Genomic DNA, 24680 nt, shown 5'->3' on the forward strand with positions numbered 1-24680 from the left:
ATAAAATCTACATGTTCACCTCCCCTATGACTCTAACTCTAATTTTTTTGTTGCTACCAGGGCATTTACTTTTCTGGGTATAGCTGCCTATCACTTTGTCCAAGGGAATCCAATTTGTGAAAAAAAAATTAAGGAGAAGAAACATGAATAAGGCCGTTGTCATCTAGCTCTCTGCTTTTTCTGAAGGCAATGTAAACACGTGGGAACTTTCCAACTCTGCCACTGCCACTGCCACTGCCTCCACTATCATGTATGCAAAAATTGGCCATGTACCCTAACAAATGTTTTGAATCAGTAACCAGCTCAACACATATTGGAATTAGTACATAAAACTTTTTGGACTGCACGTTTGGGACTTTTTTTTGTCCTGCCGGAGGATAAAATTTGTACTCTAACTTGTTTCACCATTCTGAAAAACCTGGGTCAAGTCATTTCTGGATTTCAGAATTTGTGGGATTATAGATAATTGAATATTGACTAGGAACATAAAAGTGATAAACATCATAAAGCAGTTACAAAAATGTTTTACTCATCCAAATACTGTTCTCATGTTTCTGTTATAAAGGTATGCACCAGGATGAGTTGCTGGCTCAGTTCAAAAATTTCTGGCAACCGGTGATTTTGGACAACAGATTTCTCCACTGGACGTATTGCAGCATGCTTATTTCCAGTGATATGAGTGTGTAATATTGAGTTGCCATAGAGCGGCCCTCTCATTGGAGAGAGTTAACGAGTGGTGAATTAACCTGACAGCCGCCATGCCTCAGATGAGGGTTGAGGTTGCAAAAGCTGGACGTTCATGATGACCCTAGCTGTTGTGGAAAATGAACCCATATTGTTGGTGGCACTCTGCATTGTAAACCTGTCATCCATCCAAGTGAGCTAGCCACATCTTTTGCTTTTCAAGTGTTTTGTCTGATTCTGTAATTTGATTGTGTCCAATATGTGAACTGGTTCCTTGTGTTTGGCGATCGGAACTGGACAGAATGTTCTGTTAAGTTTGATCATGACTTTCACTGGCTCCCTATTATTTTTGCTATTTCAGTTCAGGTAGTTTTAGTTGGTTTGTACTTGCTGCAGGAAAGTGGTTGAAGAAAACATATTTTAAGACTTTACAATTGGTCCTGAACCTTCCAACTTGAATTAAGAAAATAAAACCAATGCTACATATCAGTTATGTTTACTGCCCATGTTGGAATAAGATAAGTAGTTATAAACAAGAAAATTCTTCTATCAGTTGTTAAACCTGAATGCATTGATGTTACATAGTTTGTGGGTTTTTTTATGCTTAAGAACTTTCCTTTTTCTTTTTGCCCTAGACTCAAAGGATAAAGAATTGCTGAACCCAAGGACCAGTGTCGTTAAACTTTGGCACGTCCAACATTTCTGAAACATCAATGGCAAGCATTACGCAATTATTTGGAGACCTCTGTGAAGCCCAGATGACAGGCTTGTCATGGAAGTGTTACTTGGGCAAAAGAAGACTCAACAGAAGACAATTCAAAGAAAAATTAAAAAGGGTTGTTTACAATACGCTTTTCATAAACCTTTTCCGAGATGAAGCAACTCCAAAATATCAGTCTGATATCAGCAAACTGCCTGTGAAAAACAAAATCTTGATGCTATCCTTCAATTTGAGGGTGGCTGGCTTGGGCATAGAAGCTGATCGCTTGGAAGACCTTACAGATCAATTAGAAAAATCAGTATGTATGTCACAGTCTGATCTGAATTCTGTCCTGGAATTTCTGATTGAGCTTGCAGGAACTGGACCATATCAACTTCACCCACAGAAAAGGGATTATTTCTTGAACAATAAAAATGTTGGAAGAAATGTAAAACTTCAGGGCTATGATCACTACGATGTGAGCCTATTTGAGTCGGGCCTGATATCCTTCAATTCCAACGAGGACTTTCAATTTCACGATCATGTGCAACGTACCCTTCAGTTAATGGATGCGAAACCTGGCACTGGATTACCTGGCATTGGATTATTCTCCCATAATTACTTAGCTGGAGACAAGTATGAAAAAGAAACACGAGTGTCGCTTTTTGGTGCACTTGTACGTAGTCGTACATGTGAAATGGAAATTAAGTTGGATTTGCCTGCAGTGCCAGATAACATAGATATCACTGGACTTAAAATTCGGGTAAGTGAGTATAACATTGAGATATAGGATGAAGTTCCCTGCAGGAGCACAATTCAGAAGCTACATCTGAAATTATGTTTATTTTTGCACCCATTTTACTGGTATCAATTTATTCATACATTTCCTGCAAATTTCATTAACATGCACTAAAATATGAAATTCTATGTAAACAAGTTTAAAAAAGCACAGAAAATTTTGATACAATCTGGAACAGTAACTCAAACTGTATATTGCCCTTCCAAGATTGAAAATTCAAGTTTTAAGCCATCCAACCATCAGTCATACACACTTACTCAATATGTTTGAACAAATAATCATGGAAATGGTTTATTTGTTAATGTTACTCAAACTAAAGTCACAAAAATATGTTGAAAAAGTGGCGAGTTGTGTTGTAGAATCTCATACCTGTTAAGATTTTTGGTTTTATTCATTCGTTGACAGCAAATTGAAAATGCACCAAAACTGGTCCGAAAGCAGGTAGGAAGGTTATTGAGCTTACATAAGAGGATCTGTGATGAAATGATTTCTGTACCAATTCTTTCCTTTATGAACTAGAGACATCAGCAGGATAATATTTTGGCTTTAATTGTGTTCCTGGCAGTTTACTGTTAGCAGTTAACGTCAACAAGTTTCTCATTTTTCCAAATAGACAAAGTAGTAATGAACATGCAGTGGCAGTAGGAGGATCCAGTGGTAAGTGCCAACGTAGGTACTAACATAACAACTAGGAGCGGGAGTAGACAATTCAGCCCCTTGACCCTGCTTTACCATTTAATTTGGTTTTGGGTGGTCGTATTTTGGCCTCAAATGCTTTCCATAACCTGTCAACCCATTACTAATTAAAAATCTGTCTATCTTCCCTTCTAAATTTATTCAGCATCCTAGCGTCCACAGAACTCTGGGATAGTGAATTCCACAGTTCCATGACCCTTTTGAGAGAAGTAATTTCTCCCCCTCTATGTTTTAAATCTGCTACTTATTATCCTAAAACTATGATCTCTCAATCTAGATCCTTTCACACAAGGAAACATCCTTTCAACGTCATGGAGTCATAGAGATGTAGAGTGGAAACAGACCCTTCGGTCCAACTTGTCCGTGCTGATCAGCTATTCTAAATAAATCTAGTCCCATTTGGCCTATATCCCTCTAAACCCTTCCTTTTCACGTACCCATCCAGATGCCTTTTAAATGTTGTAATTGTACTAGCCTCCACCACTTCCTCCAGCAGTTCATTCCATACATGGACTACCCTTTGTGTGAAAAAGTTGTCCCTTAGGTCCGTTTTAAATCTTTCCCTCTCACCTTAAACCTGTGCCCTCTAGTTTTGGACATACCTCACTCCAGGGACTTTGAGGTGTATAAAATGTTAAAAAAAGGATTGACAATCAGACAACATAGCTCCTATCCAGAATCTCTTTCCTATTTCTGGTAACTAGGCAATAATTTAGAAAGGAGAGCTACAGAGTTTATAATCTTTGGATTATCACCCAAACCAGGTGCAGTTTCATTCAAAGGATCCCTACATTGTGGAAACAGGCCACTTGGCCCAACAAGACCACACCAACTCTCTGAGCATCTCACCAAGACTCTTCCCCCACCACCCTATCCCTGTAACCTTACATTTCCCACACACTGTCCACCTAACATACACATCGCTGGACACTACGGCCAATTTAGCATGGCTAATCCTACTTACTGCAGATCTTTGGACTATGGGAGGAAACCAGAGCCCGCAGAAGAAATCCACGCAGACACGGAAGAATGTGCAGACTGTACACGGACAGTCACACAAAACTGGAATTGAACCTGGGTTCCTGGTGTTGTGAGGCAGCAGTGCTAACCACTGAGCCACCGTTGTGACATTATGTGATGTGATGGCCTGTTCTTCAGACACTTTTACTTTTATTTAATTGAAACACTTGGTGAGGTGACCTCTCAGTTTTGAAGTTCAGTTTGTGACTCAGCCTCTTCTGCTCCTCTAAACTGGAATTATGTGGCTCAAAGATTGGTGTAAGGGAAGTGTGATCCAGTTTGTGGACTGCTGAAATTCACTGCAGTACCATTAGGACAGTCAACACCTGAGCGATGCTGCAGTTGTTCTTCTTGAGAATTGCGTAACTAGGGAAGCAAAGAGGATTTTAAATGAAATAATGGGGGCAAGGGATCAAATGTGGAAAGACTTTTATCAAGGACTAGAGGCAAGGGTCAGAGACGAAAATAGCCATACAGGAAATGAGGGTCAGAGAAGGAAAGGGGATAGAGTCAGATTTAAAATCTAAGAATACACCAATGAAGGCTAAAAAGCTAGCAAAAATAAAACTAATTTTCTGTGTCTGTATGTGCATAGCATTTGTAACAAAACAAATGAATTGATAGCTCCCATTGAATTAAATAAAGTGGATCTGATAGCCAGTGGAGAGACAGGACTTCATAATGACGAGGATTGGGTCGTGAATACAGCATTCAAGTAGAAGGAAACTGCGTAATGATACATCTTTGAGGTATCTAGCAAGGGAGAAAGATTATTATGCAAATGAAGTGCGAGAATTGTAATGATTTGATTTGGCTCAGTTTCACACATGTATCTTTTACTGATACTACCTACTGATATAACTGACTTCCTCAAGTGTTGACAATTTATTTTCCACGTTGATGAATTGTTAATCATTGAGTTATGGAATGTGTATTTATGCCAAATCCAAATTTTTCTATTAATCTAGATTAATAATTATAATTGAATTTTTAAAAAAATTATTAGTTGGTAATTTAACCTTGTTTAAATAACACTTACTTCAATGCAATATATAAATGAAATCTTCAAAAGTTTTCCATTTAACTTGTTAAGAAATTTTTCAGTTTGTGATTTTTGGGACTGTTTGTGGGAGAGCTGAATTTTGTCTTGATGCTTAAAATATTATTATAAACAACAATTTTTATAATGTAGCAATATTTATATTGAGATGAAACTTAAAATCTATACGTACACAGGTTCCTCAAAGCATTGACCAGTCAGAAGATGAAGGATTTCAGTCAGCATCCAATCTTACTCCAGATTCCCAGTCAGAGCCCAGTACATCTCCTGACATTGATATATGGAGTGCAGTGCTGACTTATGAACCCAGCAAATATAGATGTTGGGAACTAATTGGCTGGTAAGTGGAAAATGGATTTTTCTGGTAGCTATTTCTGTATTTGATCATCCTACAATTAATAAATACCTTTAACAATAAAGAGACATCTTACAATTCCCTGCTCACTCTGTCGAGGCACTTTTTTGTAATTCAATTAAAATGAATCACTTATAAATATAATTCAGGCTACTGAACCATAAAACGGATGCTCCACTATACATGTAACTGTATTTCTTCTGCTTATTATCAAGAGCAAAATAGTGCTTAATTATGCCAGATAACTTCCAGCTTTCTGAATTGTTGACTTTCCATCAAAAATACAGACTTCATAAATGGATTAAGTCTGGTATGAACTGAGACCTGCATGCTTTTGCATACCAAGAGTGGTGTGGTATGTTGTAGGATCACCAGTTATCTTTCAACAATGCACTGGAGACTCTGGGATGACCACTACATTTGCCTGACTATTCAACAAAGGTCCAATAGTTAATGTTTAGATTGAAATAATAAGATAATTATTTAGAAGTAAGATAATTGCACAGGAGCAGAGAAGAGCAGCAGAGCACTTATTTGCATTATATTGATTTATGGTATACATAAAACACTTCTTCGGAGGCTTTTAAATTATAATGTAACAAAAGAACTAGGAACAGGAGTGGGCAATTCAGCCCCTTGAGTTTAGACCTAAACTGCTCATTCGCTTTTCATAGAACAAACCCCTCAGCTCTGGAATCATTCTAGTGAACCTCCTCTGAACTGCCTCCAGTGCAACTATATCCCCCCTCAAGGGGACCAAAATTCTAAGCAATATTCAAGGTGCCATCTCACTAATGCTGTGTGCGCTTTGCAGCAGCACTCCCCTTTTTTGTATGCTGTAATAAAAGCCAAGATTCCACTTGCCTTCCTTATTATTCACTGTGTTTGCATACTAATTTCCTCTGATTCATGCATGAGGACACCCAGATGCCTTTGCACTGAATCAGTCAAGTTTCTCTCTATTTCAGTGATTAGTTGCCTTTATGTTGATATTTACCTTCATAGAACCTTGAGACTGTATCTTAAACCAGGGATTAGAGCCTCCAATACTGTTTGATGGTTATACATCTTCACCTTAACACAAAAATGGGCTCAGTTGATCTCTAAATGTTTCAGTATGGTTAGGCATTAAAGCTATTGAACTCACTTGACGCTGTCATTTAATGTGAAAAACGTTCATTCAGGCCGTCTGATTTGCAATTTGTAAGTTTGTATGTATGAGATAGTCTGTTCTTAAAGTACAGTGAAATCTTGATGAATCACATTTGGATAACTCAATATTTCAGTTTTAGTAAAATTGTCACTCATTTCAGCTGCCAGAGTAGGAAATCCAACACAAGGATGCCTGTGTTATCTTGAACTTCTGGGCCGGTAACTGGTTACCTGAATTTGTGCACAGTCCATACGACCACACCAATTACTCTGACGATTTTAGGCCACTCAGAAGTGTGAAATCACAGATAAGTCTGCAGCAATAACTACAAAATTTTCTTGATCATGTCCTGAATGAGTATACACCAAGTGACATGTCTCACACAGGTGAAATCGGACTGTTTCTCAGTCCATTACTAGATCACTTTTCAATGTTTCAAAGTTGAAATGCATAATTGTAGAAAGTGAAGCAAGGGATGTGTTTCTGCTGTGGCCTGCGTTGAAATGGATGGCTGAAAACGTTGCTGCTTCTTGTGGTAGGAAAGTCTAAGAAGCCACGTTACTTTGTGAATTTCAAGACCCTACTTGTCCAGTATGACGCGAACAAAATTGCCTGGAACACCTGGCATTTTTTTGAGGTATGGAGCAGAAAAGTGGACAAAATATGTGAAAGGAAGAAACAGAAGATTGCCACCTTGGACTCTTCAGGGTCATCAATGGATGCCTGTCTGCTCATTCACCTGTTTTTCTAGCTGAAGCCACAAGGGCTGTCCCAGGACTTTGCACTGCTGTAAGAAGACATGTGAAAAATGCTTGACTGCATTGACAAAATGGCAGACTCATCTGAAGATGGCATGCTATGTAGAGAAAAGATTACCATTTTTCTCAAGCTAACTGCCAATGTTTTTCAGTGCTTCTTAATGTACCAGGTCAGGCAGTGGAAGATGTGAACAAACTGAAAGATACAAAAATTTTTCACATTTACTGCATCACTATTTTCATGTTATGACATGGTGCTTTTAAAGGCAAAAGCTACATGGCGCTTCCTCACTGTCTTGCAGCTCCACTTAAACGTATTGAATTTGAGTGAGCCCTTGCAAATTGACTTATGGTAACTTAGCTGCTGTTTTCACCTAAAGTGTATGCATCAAATGTATTTCAACTGATGCTAATAATTTCTGCTGATTAATTTTGTTATCCTCATGTTTAACCAGATAAAGGAATTGTTTTAAAAGAAACAAAGTTTATGTTTTAATAAACATAGTTCCCTCAGCTCCAAGTACAATGCTTCAGTGGAAAGTGGAGGAACAGCTAGCTAACCTCACTCAAAACTACTCTATACTAGGTCATTATGGTGTAGTTGTTTTCTTCCATTACTGTAGCATTGTGTTCATTTTATTTTTACATGAAGTTACCAAGATGAAGAGCTCTCTTGGGAATAATGGTCACTTCTTTGCCGTAAAGCCGGATGTGCAGTTATTCCATCCATTTTTATACGTATATGTGTGTGTTTAAGACCTTTAATTCAACAGCATTTAATAGTGTAAACCATTAATAGTATAGAATGTAAAAGTCAGTTTTTTAAATTTTTATTATGTAAAACCAGTACTCCAACCTGCAAATTTAAAAGAAAAAGCAAAACGTTTACTTCATTCACAGTGAGCTGCACACTTGAATTTTAACTTTCCATTCAACAATATTTTTAGCTTATCATTCGTCTCAGAAGCAATTTGATTTAAGCTGATTAATTTATAGTAAAATCAGATGTCTTTATGTTTTAGTCCTCCAGGTAAAAAAGAGGAGCCCTATCTTACTGAAGCAGGTCGAGAAGCTTTTGACAGGTTCTACCAATTACGCGAAAGTGAGCTACAGCTTATTGGTGGTACGCTGCTGCAATCAACGCCAGCTATACTTCAGAAAGAATCTGAGTTAGTTAAAGATGTCCTGAATGTCCTTATTGGTGTAGCGTCAATGACTTTTTCTTTGAATCAGGTAGAAGTTTTGTATTGTAACTATAGTTAGGAAATAATGAACAACATTTTCTTCTCAAAGCCAATCATTTAAAATTTTCTGTTTAATGATAGTTATGTTTGATGTTGTACATTTGAGGCAGTTACAGTGTACTACAGCACTTTTAAAACAGTTTTTATTTAGTTGGATAGTGATAAATCCAAATAAGTATAATGAGGTTCTCGTTTTTAACCTTTATGTTGAATTTCATAGTGCAGAAACAGGCTGTTCAATTCCTGTCTTGGCAGATGATCATAGTTTACATAAATTTCCTGTAAACCTGTCTTCATCTCACTGTGTTATCATATTCTTTCCCCATTTCTTGCTTTGACTTATTTGTCTAGATTGCCCTTAAATGCATCAATTTCCTAAGCTGCGACCACTCCATAGGGCATTAGGTTCGGCATTCTTGCCAGTCTATGAAAATGAGTTTCGTTTGAAGTTCTCATTAGGTATGGCTATAACTTTGGTCTGTTTTCCAAAACATGCACGCACACATGTCACACACAAACACAGACACGCGCACACCTGACTTTGTTATAAACCGTACAGATAAGGGCTTATTGATCATCCTGAATTTCTGAATCCAAATGCTACTGGATTCAGAATATCTTGAAGGGGTGGAAACTCATATTTTTATGATATTTCTAATGAAGTGAAATGTAGGAAATCTTCAGGCATTTGGTTGATGCTAGCACTAATGGCAGTGTACTCAGTACTTATTATCTTTTCCTGTATTAAAAAAGTTGAATTAATTAAAAATATTAAAAGTGCCAAGGTCATCAAACAAATGGAATTATCTTGTTTTAAATGTTAGTGTTTAGCTACAAAACAAGTAGTGCAATAATATAATCAGAAATTGTGGAAAACTAATTCAGCTATATGTTTCAACCAATATATAAGTGATTTGCTTTTTATTTTCTGTCTCTTCAGTCTCTCCAGGCATTTGTAGTTAAACAAGGCGTGTATGTCTCTGGAACATCCCCTGAGAGTATGTATAACCTCCTCTCTGAATTGGCTGAAAATGGAACGTACTACAACCGGCTCAGTCACTTCTCGCTTCAGCCAATTCTTGACTCCACGTACAATAAAGGCCTTGTTTTCCAGGTTTTTGTCAATTTTGCAATTGGGTTCTTTCTTGTAGGCTCTGTAACAAGTTAAAACCAAAATAACCATGGATGCTGTAAATCAGGAACAAAAACAAAGTTGCTGGTAAAGCTCAGCAGATCTGACAGCAACTGTGAAGGAAAAAACAGAGTTAACATTTCAGGTCCAGTGACCCTTCCTCAGAACTCAGGTTTTTAATTTTTACTGGTAAGCTTTTCCAGCAACTTTGTTTCTGTAACAAATTAGTTCAGTATCCATAGATTAATTGGAAATTTGATCACGATAGTACAGCACTACTTTGTTGTTGCTTTAACTCCAAGGTTAAGTTCACATCCTTACCATTAAATCCAAGGCCAAGTTCATATCCTTACTAATCTGCTTTTTGGCAGACATTTAGCTACTTAGTTCGAAGTAAGTTATATTCTTGATATATGGCATTTACGAATTCTATGTGTCAAAATAGCCTTTGCAGTTTTAGTAGCAAGACTCCTGTTTGCCCAATAGGGCAAGGATTAGAACACCTTTTGAAATGTTTTATTGGGTTTGATCGAAAAGTTTGCACCTATACTCCATTGTCAGATGTCAGGCTCGGGACATTACATTCAGTTGCAATGCATAGGATTTAAAGGCAAAACTGCTCATGAAATGTTAGGTCCAACAATTTACAACTGCGAAGGTATATTACCCTGATCTTGGTTTTCAGAGCACAGTAGAAGTTGAACTTTGAAATGTACCAGTGTCAATACACCAGTACAAAATGAGCGTGCAAAACAAATTCACATTATACTTTTATTTTACTAGGCTTTTACAAGTGGATTGAGGAAATATCTACAGTATTATAGAGCATGTGTGTTATCAACACCTCCATCATTGAGCCTTCTACCAATTGTCTTTCTGTTCAGGAAACTGGGGCGCCAGCTAAGGTTAGTGTAATTTCTTTTGTACAGTGTGTACTTTAGCATATTAAAGTTTCTTATCTTGTAGGTCAGGCTCAAAACAGGAATATTTCAATTTTCATGTTTGTTTATTACATTCAAGCTATAAATGTGATTTCATTTGGATTAACACATGTAATGAGCATTATTTTCAGTTAGCATGTCGTTAATTTTTTTTTAATCTTGCCCATCAATTCCAAATACCTAAAGCATTCTGTGTTTACTGGTAACACCAGATATAATACTAAAGATACAATTTGGTTAAACATACTTTTAGATGTTATCTTATTATGAGACTAATGCTTAATTTGTAAAGCAACCTACACCTCAGCAATCAGCCAACCTTCCAGCCATAGATATTTTAATCAGCCTGTTCAGAAGTGCTATGACACACCTTTGAAGCAGTTGGAACTTGAAACAGGCCTCTGACTCACAAGTAGGGTAATTACCATAGTACCACATCAGCCCCAAACTTTTCATTTCCACATAGATATCTAAATGTGATCTTAATCTAATTAAATGTTTTATTTGATTTTCTAATTTCTGACTATAGTGAGTTTTCAGTTATAGTAGGAACTGCAGATGCTGGAGAATCTGAGGTGACAAGGTGTAGAGCTGGATGAACAGCAGGCCAAGCAGCATCAGAGGAGCAGGAAGGCTATGTATCGTGCCTAGACCCTTCATAGAGATAGTAGGAACTGCAGATGCTGGAGGATTTGTCTAGGCCCAAATTGTCAGCCTTCCTGCTCCTCTGATACTGCTTGGCCTGCTGTGTTCATCCAACTCTGCACCTTGTTATGAGTTTTAATTTCCTCTCTTTGAACTACTTCAACAAATCTTCACTGTGAGGGGAATGGGACACTTTGAATTTTGGCATTTTATTTTGGCCACCAGTAGATCTTTCTAGGAATTTTGCTGGAGCACGAGAATAGGCAGGCCAAAGGAGTAACAGTTGTGCACCTATCCTGAAACAATCATGTGAAATTCACTTCTGATTATTCAAATAAATTAAACAGATCAAGAAATAATTTTAAAATTTCAGCCATCTATATAGGTTACTCCTACTATGTTGAAACATTTATAATTTGAAAGATAAGGCAGAAATTAATGTGTTTCACTTGGAGAAAATGCATGTATTAATTATGGTGAATGTAAACTGGTTTAAATGCATGAGTTTGGAACAGATACATTGTCTCATTAATCTAGTTGAATTTTTTTGATGAGATAATTAGCTAAAGAATGCTGTGGGATTCTATTGTAATCTTAACGCACATAGAATTGCAGATAATCTTGTGACATAAATTGTTAGTTGGCTGGCTTATTGGAGCCAGAAGGAAGCACTCTTTGTGGAATGTGCGAATGGCCTAATACAGTGACCTGAACTGTTGGCTCAGCTTTTCAAGAGTTGTATATTCAGATCCCAGCAGTCTATTGTTGACCACCAGTGAAGTGATAGAGGGAGTCATCAACAATGCTGTCAGTCGGCACATGCTGGGCACTGATTTCACTGACGTTCAGTTTGGGTTCTCCAAGGGTCGCTCAGCTCTAAATCTCATTCCAGCCTTGGTTCAAGCGTGGACAAAGAGCTGAGTTCCAGAAGCCAGGTGAGAGTAAATGCCTTGGCGTTAAGGCCACATTTGACTGAGTGTGGTATGAGGCAATCCTTGTATAGCTAACGTTAGAAGAAATTAGTAGAAAAGCATTCCATTGTTTGAAGTCATATCCAGCACAAAGGAAGACACTTGTAGTTTTTGGAGGTCAATTATTTCTGCAGGAGATCCTCAGGGCAGTATCTTAGGCCCAGTTATCTTCAGTTTCTTCATTCAGCTTCCCTCCATCATAAGTTGAGAAGTGGGGATGTTTGCAAATGTTTGTACAACATTCAGCACCATTTATGATGACTCCGTTTCTGAAGCAGTCCATTTCCAAATGGACAATATCCAAGTTTGCCTGAAAAGTAGCAAGTAATATTTAGACCACACAAGTGCTGGGCAGTGACCATCTCCAACAAAGTGGAATCTAGTCATTGACCTTTGATGTTCATTGGCATTATCATCATTGAATTCCACATTGTCAGAATCCTGGGAGTTACCAAAATCTGAAATGGACTAGCAATTTCAATACGGTGGCTGAAAGGGCAGGTCAGACATTCAGTATCCAGTCTAACTCACTTGAGTCCTCAAAGCCTGTCCACCAGTTACCAGGCACAAGTCCAGAATGTGATTGAGTGGATCCCACTAACCCGGATGAGTGCAGCTCCAACACCAATAAAGAAGCTTGACACCATTAGGATGAAACTTCATTCCCTTCATCACCAACACTCAGCAGCACCAATGCAGAAAGTCACCAAGTCTAATTAGGTAGCACCTTTCAAATCCACAACCACTACCATCTGGAAAGACAAAGGCAGCAGGTACAACGGAACAACACCATCAACAAGTTACCCTCCAAGCCACTCACCAGCCTGACTTAGGGAAAAAAACCACCACGCCTTCAATGTCACTTGTTCAAAATCCTGGAACCCCCTCACTCATGGCATTGTGTGTCATAGACTGCAGCAGTTCAAGAAGGCAGCTGGGATTAAATACTAATCCAGCCAGTGAATTCCACATCACATTAATGAAAAAAGTTAAAGATTTCAAAAACTGTGATTAATGGATTTTTGTTAGGGAATGGTAGACAGTCATAGAGTCATAAAGCATGGAAACAGACTCTTCAGTCCAACAGGTTCAAGCTGACAATAATCTCAAACTAAACTAGTCCCACCTGCCTGCTGTTGGACCATTTCCCTCCAAATGTATCCACATTCATAAATTTAAAATGGCAAAGAGAATTGAAATATCTCTCAGCTGTGATTTGATTGAATGGTACAGCAAACTGGAGGAATTGAATGACTTGTTCCTATTATTATATATGTGATGAACATGATATTATAATATTTGGCAAGACAGTAATTATGACGTAAGCTCTATATAATGAGAAAAGCTGATCTTAAATGGTTTGATTGCAACTATGAGGTGTATCTTGTAGCAGTTATGACACAATTCCTGGGAATGGCAGTGAATAGCAAATATGTCCTTTGCAGGTATTTGTCTGAATTGTGTGGGATAGGATCTAGTGCGTTGGCAATAAACCGAGGAAATTCATCATCTTTCCCCACTGTAAGTTCTTCTGGGTTTTTTTTCACTCATATGGATGTTGCCTTCTTGGTTGTGGTAATGTTTCTGTGTTTTCCTCTGATACATTTTCTAATTAAGCCTGTGAGCACTAGCTAGCCATTCAAATATATGTGAACAAAAATAAACCTAATCCTGCCCTCCTGCAAATGCACACGTGTAAAGGCACACATGCCATTCCAGTAGGAATTTGCTTGCTAATAATCAGGAACAGTGACCCCTTTTAAGTTCGTTTTACTTTCATCGTATAGGGGTTCATACTAAATATTTACACCTTGGCCAGTTTCATGAAATTTAACACACAAGATTTGTTCTTATCATACCAGTTATAATCAGATAAATTTTATTTTGGTAATATTTGGCAATTAATAGTACTCTTTTTACCCTGAATAAAATCTGATTTAATGGTTTCTGAACTTGCTGCACACTGAACAATGGCAGCTTGGAAGAAAGCAGAAAGAACTCCAGGTAATTATCGACCGGTGAGCCTGACGTCAGTGGTAGGGAAGCTGCTGGAAAAGATACTGAGGGATTATATCTGTTCCCATTTGGAAGAAAATGGGCTTATCAATGATAGGCAACATGGTTTTGTGCAGGGAAGGTCATGTCTTACCAACTTAATAGAATTCTTTGAAGACAAAGTTGATTGATGAGGGAAAGGCTGTAGATGTCATATACATGGACTTCAGTAAGGCGTTTGAAAAGGTTCCCCATGGCAGGCTGAGGGAGAAAGTGAAGTCACATGGGGTCCAGGGTGTGCTAGCTAGATGGATAAAAAACTGGCTAGGCAACAGGAAACAGAGAGTAGTGGTGGAAGGGGGTTTTTCAAATTGGAGACCTGTGACCAGTGGTGTTCCACAGGGATCTGTGCTGGGACCACTGTTGTTTGTGGTATACGTAAATGATTCGGAGAAAGGTGTCGGTGGTCTGATCAGCAAGTTTGCAGATGACACGAAGATTGGTGGAGTAGCAGATAGTGAAAGGGACTGTCAGAGTTTACAGCAGAATATAGATGGATTGGAGAATTGGGCAGATAAATGGCAGATGGAGTTCAATCCGGGCAAATGCGAGGTGATGCATTTTGGAAGATCTAATTTAAGAGCGAACTATAGAATAAATGGAAAAGTCCTGGGGAAAATTGATGTACGGACAGAGCTGGGTGTTCAGGCCCATTGTTCCCTGAAGGTGGCAACGCAGATCAATAGAGTGGTCAAGAAGGCATACGGCCTGCTTTCTTTCATTGGATGGGGTATTGAGTGCAAGAGTTGGCAGGTCATGTTACAGTTGTATAAGACTTTGGTTCAGCCACATTTAGAGTACTGTGTACAGTTCTGGTCACCACATTACCAAAAGGATTTTGGATGCTTTGGAGAGGGTGTAGAGGAGGTTCACCAGGATGTTGCCTGGTATAGAGGGTGCTAGCTATGCAGAAAGATTGAGTAGATTAGGATTATTTTCATTAGAAAGACGGAGACTGAAGGGGGGCCTTATCGAGGTCTCCAAAATCATGAGGGGTATAGACAAGGTGGATAGCAAGAAGCTTTTTCCCCAGATTGGGGGATTCAATTACTAGGGGTCATGAGTTCAAAGTGAGAGGAGGAAAGTTTATGGGAGATATGCGTGGAAAGTTCTTAACACTGAGGGTGGTGAGTGCCTGGAATGCATTGCCAGGGGAGTTGGTAGACGCAGACACGATAGTGTCTTTCAGGATGTATCTGGACAGGTTGGGTAGGGAGCAAGGGGATACAGACCCTTAGAAAAGAGATGACAGATTTCGACAGAGGATCTCTATCGGCGCAGGCTTGGAGGGTTGAAGGGCCTGTTCCTGTGCTGTAATTTTCTTTGTTCCTCGTACTTTTGTTCTTACCAGGCATCACATGGCTAATCACATACTTTTGAAGTGTATTCACTGCTTAAATATAAAAGAAAATCTAGTGCAAAGAAATCATGAAGCAGATTACCCTAGGAACGGTGAGGATCAGGGTGGAGTCAAATTGTTTTACCCCAGATTCAGAGGTTAATTAGAAATAAGGAATCCTGTTATCAGTCCTGTTGTTGGGGTTTGTGTCCCCCATGGCCAGTGAATGGACTACTGCACTGAGAGCTTTACTTGTGAAGTGTCCATCTGCAACAATAGGACAAATAGAATGTGATGTGTTTCCAGTCTTATGCCGAGGCCAACCATCATTCATTGACCCATGTTTCAGGCATGATGTTGTCATTGTTGGGGTGCACTCCGGTGGTGAAAGATGTCTCTTTCTGCAGCTGGCTGTAAAAGTCATACCACCCTGCTCACTGCATGGAAACCTATTACTTCAGTGAGTAGGTGAGCGAACACAGAGTTAGGTGAAAACCAAAAGAACTGTGGATGCTGCAAATCAGAAACAAAAACAGAAATTGCTGTAAACCCTCAGTGGCGTCTGGCAGCTTCAATGGAGAGAAATCAGAGTTAATGTTTCGGGTTGAGTGATCCTTCCTCAGAACTGAGTTCCCACAGAGTTAGATGCTCTGGGATCCAAAGCCCAATATTGTTTTTTGCCAGTATCTTTAACTGATGCTCAGAATGCAGTAGCTCATGGTAGAATATGTGTCAAGTGCAATTTTGAATTGGTCTTCTGTATTTTGCTGGAGGTGATGGTGTTTAGGGCTGGTCTCAACTTCTTGTCATTCCTGCTCCTTTAATGTTGACTCCATTGTGTTCCCAAATATCCTTTTGGCTTTCTGTTAAGAGTAGGTAAAAGTAGTGCACAGTGGAAACATAACACTAACATGGCAACAGAAAGTTCAGGGGAACTGACAGACCTTTGGGTGTTTGCCTACAGATCTCTGAAGGTGACAGGACTCGTTAATCAAGTAGTTAAGAAAGCATACAGGACACTTGCCTTTATCAGTCATAGCAGTGGAGCGGGGATGTTATGTTGGATCTATACAGGACTTTAGTTAGCTCACAGCTGGAGTTCTGTATGCATCTGTGTATACTGTCATCACACTATAGCAAGGATATTATTGCACAGAAGATTCACCAGGAGATAACAAAAACTGCAGATGCTGGAGTCAGAGTCAACATAATGTGTTCACTAGGATGTTGCCCGACATGGAGCATTTTAGCCATGAAGAGAGACGAGATAAGCTCAGGTCACGTTCTTTAGAGCAAAGAAGTCTGAGAGAGATGTATGCGATTGAAGGGCATTGACTGGGTAGATAGAAATCAACTGTTACCCTGAGATGAAGGTTCATTAACAAGGGGGCATAATTTTGAGGTGAAAGGGATTTAAGGGAAAAAGATAAATTGGTGTTTGGAGGAAACATTCCAATGGTGTCAGTTCGAGTTGAAGCTTGTAATGTGTTGTATGGTTTGTGAAACAGTGCTTTGTCTGGACTTAGGTGGAAGTGCTTTTTTTTATTTGTCCCAATGTGCTCATGGCAGGCTTTGTATTCACCAGAACCATGTACTCATGGATACTACTCTAGGTCGTGCTGTGAATGTGCGAAGAGTTTCCGATTAAATCTTTAATAACTCAGGAAGCCCAACTGGAAAAGAGCAGTTGTTAAAACCAAAATAGAGCCACTACTCCTGGCATACATAGGCTAGTTCTAGCCTGCAACAGATCTGAAGACCTATCCCTTGGTTATGTTGTTGGCTGAGGACTAAACTGCAGTTACTTGCATCTGAGCTGTGTAGTTCCGTCTGAAATTTGGGAGCCTGAATTGTGCTTTTGGAAGTTCAGGAAATTAATATTCATGGTTGTTTGCCTTCCCAAAGCATCTTGGAAAAATGGCTGTTCATGTTGTGGAACACACAAGCTAGTACTTCCCCCAGGTGTTCAATAAGTTTCATAGCCAATATTAGTCTCTTCACCAACACAAGCTTAGGTAGATCATAAATCATATTGATCTTTGAAGATGATGCAGTTTGTCAACATGATACAACTATATTGACTGTAAAGCATTTTGGGGTATCCTGAGCTTAAGATAGGTGCAAATAAATGAAACCAGTCTGTCTTGTCTTTATAGCTGATTGCTGAACAGACACAAATAGCTATCTGCAATGCACTCCTCTCCATTTCAAATCATGTTCTAACACTTCATTAATTTCTTGTCTTGTTTAACCAGGGAGTGAAACTGTTGTCTTACTTGTATAAGGAAGCTTTGAATAACTGTAGCAATGAGCACTATCCAGTGCTACTCTCTCTGTTAAAAAGCAGCTGTGAACCATATACAAGGTAACAAAAATAATTGAACTTTCATTGTTTTACGTCAATTAATGTATTTTACGGTGTAGTTTCTTATTGTTTTGTTTCCACCTTTAATGTGTTTTTTTTCAGGTTTGTCTATGACTGGGTTTATAGTGGCATTTGCAGGGATGCATATGGAGAGTTCATGATCCAGGTGAATGACGACTACCTTAACTTTAGAGGTATGGCAGCACAAATTTAAAAAGTACACACCAGAAAATATGATTGCAACTTCCTTGCAAACAAAAGTTTAATTGTCTCTATTAAGTGATGATTTTTTTCAGGAGCATTCCTGACTGTGATGATTGAAGTCTGCTGTGGGACTTCAGGCTTTCAGCATCTAAAGGCAATATGTTGCCTTTATTATTTTGGGTTTCGTTAAAAGAATGATCCAACACAGAAGGAAACCGTTTGGCCTGGTGTTTCTGTGCTGGCTTTTTGTCCGAATAATATTGTGCAACATGGAAGTAGGTTTTTCGGCTCGTCAGGTCTGCACTGACTTTTTCAAAGCATTCCACTGCTCTTTTGCTTCCCTACATGGCAGCATTTCAAGTATATCTCTGATTTGCCTTTTAAAAGTTATTATTGAATTTGCTCCCATCATCTTTTTAACCAGTGCATCTGAGATCTTGGAACAGTTCAGTGGTATTTGTATTTTTTTGTGAAGTCATCTGTAATCGTAATTTCGATGCTTTGGAGAAAATAAATAACGTGTTGCATGGTGTTTGTAGTTCTACAATCCACTATCCTAACTACTGTTCTAGAAGAGAGGTTAGGAGAAGGAGCATCAGTAGAATTGCATTAAAGGAACAACTTTGCTGGGCTCTCCATTTTAGGGGATGATATTCCTTTATATTTCTTCGAAGCTACTTTGAACTAGAACGTATAGAAACTTTTGTGTTTCACTGGATCTACCAATAGAATTTTCCCAATCCTGGAGTGGCACTCTCTAATGAGAAATTTGGGAGTATACACTAATATTAAAGATTCTTGATGTTGAGCGATGAAAAATGTTTGATTTTTTTCCTTACGGTTTTAACAGCCAGATGAGAATCTCACTAGGTAGCAACAAGAACCCTATTTCTTTGCATTTGCATCTAATGACAAGCTAATCTCACTTCATTTCTATGCAGTTTCTGATTCTCCCAGGTGCTGGTGAGAAGCCAGATAGCACCAATTCCCAACTCATAAATTTGAAAGGTTACTTGGCAGATGAAGTTCGGCAGTTGCTTCTCAGGCCTCCATTTTTACCTTCATCCTCCCGCATTCCATTGCATACTTCATGGGCTGCAACACTTGCATCCTTTGTCCACACAAGTTGGCATCGGCATAATATCACGTCATTGTGGCCGATCTCGACTTAGTCAAAAACTACGTCAGTACTTCACTACTGCACTTTGGAGCTTGCCACCATCCTACGTTGCCTTGCTTCTGTCGTGTTGCTGTTCACTTGAGAGCACATGTTTATCTCCTGTATCTGCACAGGATGCATCCCTGGGCTGTTAGCTTGTTTTCTTAGTAATTTCTCACTTCGTACTTTGCTCGCAGCATCTCTGTTTTACCTTGCTTCTTAGCACAGTCAGAAAGCCATGAAGCTTGTTACAGTTGCCAGCCCAGAACAGTCAAAGGGCTGAATATGTTGCGTATAACACCATGCTATGTTACATCGCACCTCCAGCATATACTGGTAGCTTGTGAGGCAGGCACATTGCATGTACTTCAACCAACCAACATATTTTAAAATATAACGTGAGTGAAAGTGCACTATGGTCAGGGGGTTCTTCCACTTTTTGTCTAGAGGGTTGGCCATGGCTGATCCGAGGGGTTTGGCTAATAGGTGTCAAGGGAAATACCGGACACAGTCCATGCTGTGGGGAAGGTTACAAACTCAACAAGGGAATTAAGCAATTATAGTGGAATGTATGATGGGTTCTGATATAGCATGGGAGGGGGTGGAGTACCACAGGAAAGGATTTTGCAAATCATGACCACTGTGGTGACTGGAGGTACTGAGTGAGATAAATGTTACTGTAAGGGCTGTTAGTGGCAATACAGGAGCAGAAAAGCAGTTGAGACATCCTGAGTGAGAGAGTAGGAAGCACAGAGGGCAAGAAGGCTTCGTAGTTTGAGAGGATGAGGTGGGTGAGAGCCATTGAGTGAAGATTGCATGGAATAATGATAGTGGAACACCATTATTCTTGGTAGGAGGTGTGTGCAACAGCAGAGTTACAATGTGTGTGAGGTAGCAGAGGGAGAGATGATATATAGCTTTGCAGAGATCAGGAGGTCATTGCGCTCTGCAAAACCATGTACCACCTCTCCTCCTTTTGGCACTTGGAGGAAACCAAGTGCCTATCCTCCATTACCCTGCCTACCAGGGCCTCCAGGTTCCTGACTGTGAAGCAAGATACTGATTTGCCAGTCTGGGCATTTCCTCTACAATAGTGATTGAGCAGCAGATTTGGAATGGCAGTTCTTTGCTTCCAACACTTGACCTGGTGAGCAGCTGGGATTACAGTTTGGGACCTGCGTGAATGCTAAAAGTCTCAGCACTGGTGAGAAACCTCCCTCTGCGATTGCGTAATTCAACAAGAAGGGCACCTAGGGAGATAGCTGCATAAGTAATGAGATGAGCAACAGCAAGTGTGACAAAAGTCACCATGGTCCACCAAGGATAATTCGCCATGAAAATGACACTTGGGGCCGAAACTTCCATATTTTGGCTATTTCTTCTTTTACTTTTCTCTTTAATAATTATTTGACGTTAGTATTATTCAATATAACAAATTTTGGATTCCTTCAGTAAGGTATTTTCTACGCTGTATGCGCATTGATAAGGCATGTGGGCATATAAATCCATTTATCTTTCTATGTTTATCATATGTGGCGGTTTTCAGATGCTAGAAGTTTATTTCCTAACCGTACTTTAGAAAATTTTTAGAGGTCTGTGTGGAAACCTAAAGTAAGAGAACATGGATGCAATGTAGTTATTTTCCACCATTATTCTAAAATTTATTTACTAGATAAACATTACTGGACCAATGGATATGTTCTAGCTTCTAAAGAGGTTGAAGAGTGTGTCCCGCTTTTCCTCGCTCATGTGGCTTATGACATCTACATCTGTGGAAAAACTATTAACTTGTTGAAATTGTGCTGTCCAATGGTATGTTTTATTTTGGTTTATAAAAAGACATTATAGTAAATGAACAAGTTATTTTGTCTGTGCGATTTTTTGTGTTTCTAATCATGCCCTTGCTGTAGGTGAATTTATATATCTTCCTCTGTTTAATCAATGTTATAGATGGTATTATTGAAACTATTTTGCAACTTGCTTTGCATTTCATTCTTAATTGCTTTCTTCTAGTTTTGTGTCCTGGGTTTATCCTTCCTTCTGTTTGTCTTTGGTGTTTTTCTTTTATTTTCTGGGCTCTTTCCCCACTAGCTTCACTGTAAGTTGGATGTGACCTCCACATACTCCAGCACTGCTGAATCCTGAAGATCTGTACTACTAAATATGTTAAACTGATGCCTGAATCAGCCCTTTCTCAAATCCAATGCAACGCAATGCAAAAAATAGATGACATAATTCTTAGAGACAGTAGGAATTGCAGATGCTGGAGAATCTGAGATAACAAGGTGTAGAGCTGGATGAACACAGCAGGCCAAGCAGCATCAGAGGAGCAGGAAAGCTGATGCTTCAGGCCTAGACCCATTTTCTGAAGAAGGATCTAGGCCCAAAATGTCAGCTTTCCTGCTCCTCTGATGCTGCTTGGCCTGCTGTGTTCAGCCAGCTCTACACCTTGTTATCGCTGGCATAATTCTTAAACAGGTTACTTGCATTTGACTACAGACAAATTACATTTGAAAGTAACTATTTCCAGAAAAACAGCCAGTCGATTATGCCCTACATCATATTTTTCAGAGTCCATCTCTTTTTGATAGGTAAAGTGTATGACAGTAATTCCAGGAACTATTTTATTTCTAATCCTTTAAGTACATTCACATAGTGCAGTTCTCTGTGGTAGTGAAGGATAGGAGCAGGCACCACACCTAAATAGTTTGCACTGTTTGCCAAATTACCGCTTCCATCAAACATTGTGCCTGTTTTGAAACGATCAATTTAAAACAAAAAATAAAACATTTGAAAATGCATCTGTTTATGTTCTTGCATTCAAAAGATTACACTTTATTTCTAGAGCCCTCTTGATGACCTGCATAGGAATAAATTATGGAAACTCCCAGTTGTTATTAACTCCCTCAGGGCAAAAGCAGTTTGGTGGGTGGAACCTGCTTTTAACATGTCCTTTTAAATTTAAAACAAAAGATCACAGAAATTTGAATTGTGTTTAATGCAAGATAACAAGGAGTACAGCTGGGTGAACACAGCAGACCAAGCAGCATCAGAGGAGCAGGAAGGCTGACGTTTTGGGCCCAGACCCTTCTGGACCCCCCCCGCTCCTCTGATGCTGCTTGGCCTGCTGTGTTCATCCAGCTCTACACCTAGTTATCTCAGATTCTCCAGCCTCTGCAGTTCCTACTATCTCTTGTGGTTAATGTAATTTGGTATTAAAATTTCCCAATTTTTAGCACCAGTTTTTAAACATATAAAATTTTTCCATGGTTTGTTGCAGATTAGATGCAGATAGAATGTCTTCATGCCTCTGAGGTGTTTAGTACTAGAGGACAATGTCAGAATGAAAAAGAGGCCACTCAGAACTGAAGTGAGGAGGAATTTCTTCCTTTGTAAGGCAGTGAATTCTCAACCCTCCCTGCTGCCACACCATGCCTGTTGAGACTCGGTCATTGAGTATGTTCAGGCATGAGAGAGATTTTGGAGAACCGACATCAAACAATGTCAGTGTAGTGTGATAACTTGAGTTAGAAAATCAACCGTGATTCGATGGTAAAGCAGGCTCAAAAGGCTGAATGCTCCTATTTTTCATGCTGTAGCAATATTGGCATTAAGCTGAAAGAAAGCAAAAAGAAGCAGGATCTCCAGATTCATATTTAGCTGGCTACAAATACATCCATGAGGGAAACTTGGAGTTCAGTATATCACTTCATTGAGCTGCAATCTGAGTGTCAGGTTTTGTTGCCAGTGAGTTTAGTTCTAAAATGCTAGAAGTTTCAATGAAATGAAAATTAGGAAGTTATTACCTATAATTTTCATTGTATTATTCATAATTCAAAAGTATGGGGGGCCCAGATGATGACGAAAAGGTAGGTTAATCAGCCTTCTGTAAATATGTTTAGTGTATTTTGTCGAGCTTTGTCACATAAACAGTTATACGTGACAATTCTGAAGCTGCTATGAATGCATTCACTGATTACACCAGCAAAAGGAATGAAGAGTTTTGACAACAGAACAGTAAATTCTTTTAACAATGTTTTAGCTAGCAATGTGATTGAGGTTATTTTCACATTGGAAATAGAATTTTTTTTGCTATGGGAAAGAAAGGATTGACCAAGACATGCTGGCACCAGATCACTTGCTAAGTATTTTGCATGGAATTCCTCTTTTAAAACCCCTTCATTGGTCTGTTTGTCTTGCTTCCTATTATTTGGTGCATGCCAGCATTCATGGGCAGTGTATAAAAATCATTTAGTGCACTTAAACATGTTTAAACAATCTCGGGTATGGGTCAGTCAACATTTGCCAGTTGACTAGTACCATTGAGCGTGAACTACTGGACCTGTAGATTTTCTTGATTCACTAGCTTAGAAAAGGGAAAAGAAAAGCATAACTTTACCCTATTTCCACCACCGCCCCCCGCCCCAACCTCCCAGGCATTCGTGAAGTTCTGCCTGTTTCTTCAAAGCTTTCATACTTAATTATGAGCACTGTTGAAATGTCATATTCCTCATTACTACAGCAACTTAACATGCCTACAGAGTTGACTGTATTCTTGCCTTCTCTGTGACTTTCACCATTAAGCAGCACCTCACAAACTTGACCTCCTTTTGGGAAATAAAGCAGAACAGATGACTGAGGTGTCAATGGAGGAGCACTTTGGGGGCAGTGACAATAATTATATTAGTTTTAAAACAGTAATGGAAAAGGATGTACTGGATCTAAAAGTTAAAGTTCTACATTGGAGGAAGGCCAATTTTGATGGTATTAGACAAGAACTTTCAAATGTTGATTGGAGGTGGATATCCACATAAAGGGATGGCTGGAAAATGGGAAGCCTTCAAAAATTAGATAGCAAGAGCCCAGAGACAGTATGTTCCCATTAGAATGAGGGGAAAGGCTGGTAGGGAATGCTGGATGACGAGAGAAATCGAGGTTTTGGTCAAGAATAAGAAGGAAGCTTATGTCAGGCATAGACAACAGAGATCAAGTGAATCCTTAAGAGTATAAAGGTAGTACGACTATGTTTAAAAGGAAAATTGGATAGCTAAAAAGGGGGTATGAGATAGCTTTGGCACATAGGGATTCTACAAATACATTATGGACAAAAGAGTGAATAGGGAGAGAACAGACCCCTTTAATGATCAGCAAGGCCACCAGTTTGTGAAATCGCAGGAGATGGGCGAGATGTTAAACAAGTATTTTGTTTTGGTGTTTATAGTCGAGAAGAATCTGGAAGGTGGAGAATGGTGAAATAAATAGTAAATCTTGTAAAATATCCATATTACAGAGAGGGAGGTGGCTGGACATTTCAAAATGCATAAAGGTGCATAAATTCCCAGGACCTGATCAGGTATACCCTTGAACTCTAGGAAGTTAAGGAAGTGATTGTTGGGCCCC

The 24680-nt window shown here is 39.1% G+C and overlaps 1 protein-coding gene across 3 annotated transcripts in view; it reads left to right on the top strand.

Moving 5' to 3' along the window:
* Window positions 1-24680, top strand: part of tubgcp6 (tubulin gamma complex component 6) — a 52830-nt gene that overhangs the window by 2894 nt on the left and 25256 nt on the right. For 2 of the 3 annotated variants that reach the window (XM_048554263.2, XM_048554266.2), the window contains exons 2-10: window positions 1320-2147; window positions 5136-5299; window positions 8248-8458; window positions 9410-9583; window positions 10385-10506; window positions 13604-13679; window positions 17808-17917; window positions 18020-18111; window positions 20953-21092. In XM_048554263.2, the coding sequence (XP_048410220.1) occupies window positions 1398-2147; window positions 5136-5299; window positions 8248-8458; window positions 9410-9583; window positions 10385-10506; window positions 13604-13679; window positions 17808-17917; window positions 18020-18111; window positions 20953-21092 (1839 nt within the window). In that variant the 5' untranslated portion in view covers window positions 1320-1397. Of the gene's footprint in view, window positions 1-565; window positions 878-1319; window positions 2148-5135; window positions 5300-8247; window positions 8459-9409; window positions 9584-10384; window positions 10507-13603; window positions 13680-17807; window positions 17918-18019; window positions 18112-20952; window positions 21093-24680 lie in introns of all 3 variants that reach the window. The other variant, XM_048554264.2, reaches the window with a different exon arrangement.

Source organism: Stegostoma tigrinum, chromosome 25 (genome assembly GCF_030684315.1).
Source record: "Stegostoma tigrinum isolate sSteTig4 chromosome 25, sSteTig4.hap1, whole genome shotgun sequence".
Lineage (NCBI taxonomy): Eukaryota > Metazoa > Chordata > Chondrichthyes > Orectolobiformes > Stegostomatidae > Stegostoma > Stegostoma tigrinum.